Source organism: Natrix helvetica (genome assembly GCF_964273705.1).
Source record: "Natrix helvetica genome assembly, contig: HAP1_SCAFFOLD_115, whole genome shotgun sequence".
NCBI lineage: Eukaryota > Metazoa > Chordata > Lepidosauria > Squamata > Natricidae > Natrix > Natrix helvetica.
Window position 1 is genome coordinate 147,269 of NW_028113625.1, and position 4,641 is coordinate 151,909.

Below are 4,641 nucleotides of genomic sequence, written 5' to 3' on the forward strand. Positions count from 1 at the left end.
AATCCGTTGCATCCCCCCCCCCCACCCCCAATACACAATGGCCACAGGAAAGTTAAAATCCTGACTTTCTACTTGTCACAATTCCTCAGATTCCTTCTCTTACTTTTACGCCAAAGCTCTTAATATTATAATTACTAATCTAACTACATTGTAAAGCTTAGTCATATACCCTAATTTAGACAAATTCCATTCTGGCAGTGTTTATCTTTTGTTATTCCTGATTGGCCTATTAACAGCACAAAAGGTGTGAGGATTGCTCTGGGAGTTTTGAGTTACCAATTCCTGGAGGGAATGGGGATGGCATTTATAGAAGAAGGAAAAGGACCCATGAAGGATCCAGATCCCAATGCAGGAAGGATACAACTGACTACGGGCACATGCTTTCGCAGAGGGACATGTGCCACAAATGCCCAACAACCAAATGCTCAAAAGGAAAACACCTTTACAGCAGCACAACACATATACATATTACAATAGAACAAAAGCCTATAACATAACAAGTTTCTACTTCTTGTGATAATACTTACTTTTTATTTATTACCATTTCCTTCATTTTTCTCCCTTTTTCTCAAATGATAGAATTCTTTCTATCATGATGAATGAGGGGTGCATATTTAGCAGGGATAGTTTGAAGGACCGTGATATTTGCAGGCTTATTATGAGGGGTGGCAGGCACGGAGGATGCAATGACTGCCATCCCAGAGGACTTTCTACATACTGTATTCCAAAAAGGCCAGCAACTTGTGCAAACAAACAAACAAACATACAAACAAACAAAATATCAGTGGGGCACCTTGACTCATAAGCATTTAAAAATGCACTCAGGCATAAAGGAGGGAGGGAAGAAGAATAGCTTCAAAAAATAAAACAAGCAATCTAAAAAGAGGCACTTTGAGTCAACACTCCAAAATATCAGATTCCATTCAGGGCGATTCCAACTGGCTGACATGGCTATTTAATAATTAAAATTTAACAGTTCTACCCCTAAAAAGTTTGTGGCTGTTTCTATATGGCTGTTTGTTGTTGTTTTTAAACTATTAACATATCATTACATTGCATAGGTTAATTGTTGCACCGGGTTTTTTTTTTCCAGACTTTGTACTGCGCCCCAAGAAAATCACTCATATTCTCATACAAAACTTATGGAGCTGCAGAGACATTCCAAATCTATAAGGGATCCTCATAAATTATCAGAAACGTTGGATTGCCTGCAAGAACCCAAAAGCAATGTGGGACAGCACATCAAGCTGGAGATGGGGGTCGAGGGAGAGGATGTCCATTCTTCACCTCCTACCCTCTCTTGGCCACCAGCACCAGCACCTTCTCCTAGCGGCACCCTTGTTCAGAGTTTGAATGGCTTACCGGGAGCAGACAGGCAGGTACATGCTCCAGGGTTGACCACAACAGGTCTTGACCAAGGAGAAACCTCTCGACTAGGGCATTACCTGTTGATTGACAGTCAGGGGCTGCCCTACACTGTACTGGTGAAAGAGGGAGTGGGGACACCAGGGGGCCCTGAACGGGGTGGCAGTGGGGGGACCTTGCGCAAGTTATACAGCTGCCCTGTGTGCTTGCGAACATTTGAGTACCTGTCTTACCTGCAACGCCACAGCATTACTCACTCAGAAAGCAAGCCCCACATCTGCCGGGCATGTGGAAAAGCTTTCAAGCGCACTTCCCACTTGGAGCGCCATAAGGATACCCATTTGGGCCAGAAGCCTCATCAGTGCCCCATCTGCCAGCGCCGTTTCCGTGACTCTGGAGAGCTCTCCCATCACCAGCGGGTACACACTGGCGAGCGGCCCTACCAATGCGAAGCATGCCACATGCGCTTTGGGGAACGCAACACCCTCCAGAGGCACATCCGCCGGAAGCATCGTCTGCAGCTCCTCCCCATGCTGTAAACACTGTTCTTTGGGGGATTTAGGAAAGTGTCATCCAGGCTCTGCTAGCTTCCATGCATGCAATGGTAATCCTAGCCTGCTTAAATCTGCCTGGGCTTTATCGATCTGATATTTCCACATCAGTCAACACAATGACAACTTGTTCCATAGGAAAAACTGGAGTGGAGAATTTCTCCCCAGTGTACTAAAAATTAGCAGGCATGCTGAAAGCAGCTTGCCAAGATTTGGCATGGACCTCTACTTTATCTTGCCAACGAGGACCTGGTATGATATTTTATAGATACTAGAGTATATCATGCCTGTATGTTCTTCCACCCACCCCCGCCAGGAAGATGTTCCCAAGTATCACTGTTACTATTGCCCGTATAGGCAGTGCACACCTAGCATGGATACAATGGCTGAACATCACTTCTCCACCACATGCAGTATAGTGTGGTTGCATTTAGCCTGGCTATAGTGTTCTGGCAGGAGCCGTTTTCTCGTGCCAGGCCTAAATGGCAGGGAGACTCCAACAGGCACTGCGTAGACTTACCCATACTGCATAAACACTGCCTTTATTATCTATGCCCCAAAGGCATGTTTACCAGATAGACCCACATTGCATACCTATTAACAATGCATCTGTAGAACTGGTATTCAAATCTACTGCCCACTAAGCCTGGAGGTAGGCCTCCCTTTCCATGTATCGCTCAACACAAACAGCCTGGTGGAAAACTAGGACCTTCCTATCCATTCTAGAGTTTGTATCAAGAGTTCAAATGGTGTGAGAAGGGGTGCCAAATTGGGCAGCTATGAGGATACCTTTTTCTTCTACGTAGGAGTTCAAAGAGAACAGAGGGTTTGTCCAAGTGAATGATATAAGAGGCTGGGGGAAATTCCATAGTTCGTGGAAAACAAGGATTTGGCTCTCCCTTTATGATAATGTGAAAGTACAAAAAGGTGAGGGGAGGTGCGCTTCTCTCTTACAGTCCCTTGGGTGCTGCTTTTGGAGTAGCTGAAATTGGAGTGATGTTTGCTTATTGAGCCTCCCCCACCATTCCTCTCAAAACTCAAGCACTGCTTTAAGACATTCCCACTTTTTTTACAAGCATAAAAACCCAGTGTGGGAACTGGGGCATCAAAGGATAAAATATGGGATATTCCTTTACTGTCAGACATGAGCACTCTTATTTTGAAACCCTCAATTGTTTTCCAGTGAAAATTGGTATTTCAGAATCCCTTCCAAAAGGTTTTTAGTTCAGACTTCAGATAATTTAGTAAGGTAGTCGTCAACCTATGAGTACAATTGAACCCAAAATTTTTGTTGTTAAGTGAGACATTTGTTAAGTGAGTTTTGCCCCATTTTATGACCTTTCTTGCCACAGTTGTTAAGTGAATCACTGCAGTTGGTAAGTTAGTAACCCAGTTGTTAAGTGAATCTGGCTTCCCAATTGACTTTGCTTGTGAGAAGGTCGCAAAAGGTGGTCACATGACCCTGGGATTCAGCAATGGTCATAAATATGAACCAGTTGCCAAGCAACTAAATTTTGAACACAAGATCATGGTGAAAAACGGTCATAAGTCACATTTTTCAGTGCCGTTTTAACTTTGAATGGTCACTAAACAAATTATTGTTAAATTGAGGACTACATGTACTTCAACTGTTCCCTTGTCAGGTCTAGTCCAATTTTTATTTTTTTTCAAATTAGGTGGTGCCATTTTAACCCAGCTTTCCAGATAATTTTGGACCCAAACTGGTAAAGTCTTGAGTTTACCTCTGAATTAGTGTTTCCAATCTCAGTATGCTGACTGGGAAATCCCATACATGTTCATTTTGCTGAAGTTGAGAAACACTGCTGTAATTCCAGGATAATAGCAAAAAAACCCTTCCCACTTGAGCTCAACCACCATATGTGGATTGTAAAATCCGGGTGACCACAATACTGCAGCAAAGAATATTTATACTGCCATCTAATGGTTGACTGTAGTACTGCAGACTTGATAGGGTAGTTCTAAGATTGGTTTTGGAGAAATATGTGATGCTGTGGTTTCCTACAATATTTGCACAGGTTTTAGGGTCTGTTTCCTTGGTAGTGTCATGGGTATGATGTGAGGCTGGAGGAATAAGCGGGACAGACTGCTATGCAGATATGTGTTGCAAGGTGTCAGATGGAGTGGTATGTAGTCAGGGAGATGCTGTGGCCACATTTCCTCTACTTAGTGTTGTATATTTGACTTACGTCTGTTTTTGCTCTCTTTTTAAAATAAAAACAATTCTCTGGGTTTCTGGTTCATTTTCTTGTGCTGTTCAAATAAAGTCATGTTGTGTTATCTCTGTCTTGTTGATCTGTTGCCTACAAGTGAGCCTTGTGGGTATGGGTGGGCAGAAAATATAAAATCATAGAATCATGGGTTTGGAAGGGACCTTAAAGTACTTCTAGTCCAACTCCCTGCTCAAGCAGGATACCTTATGCCATTTCAATTGTCCAATCTCTTCTTGAAAACCTCCAGCAATGGAGCAACCACAACTTCAGGAGACAAGCCCTTCCCCTGATTAATTGTTCTCACTGTCCAGAAATTTCTCCTTAAGGAGCCGAGCTGGTGCAACGGTTAGAGTGCAGTACTGTAGGCTACTTCAGCTGATTGCTAGCTGCAGTTCGGCAGTTCAAATCTCACCGGCTCAAGGTTGACTCAGCCTTCCATCCAGGGGTGGGTTCTGGCAGGCACTACTGCCGGTTCGCTCGTGGGCGTGCTGTGG

At 43.7% G+C, this 4,641-nt stretch overlaps 1 protein-coding gene across 1 annotated transcript; it reads left to right on the top strand.

The window, feature by feature from the left end:
- Window positions 1-1,142: 1,142 nt before the first annotated feature.
- LOC309382296 (uncharacterized protein) lies at window positions 1,143-2,133 on the top strand (the record flags this gene model as incomplete). Its single annotated transcript, XM_081971797.1, has 1 exon — window positions 1,143-2,133. The coding sequence occupies one exon, from the start codon at window positions 1,143-1,145 to the stop codon at window positions 1,902-1,904; it is 762 nt and encodes a 253-aa protein (XP_081827923.1). The 3' UTR covers window positions 1,905-2,133.
- Window positions 2,134-4,641: the final 2,508 nt, after the last annotated feature.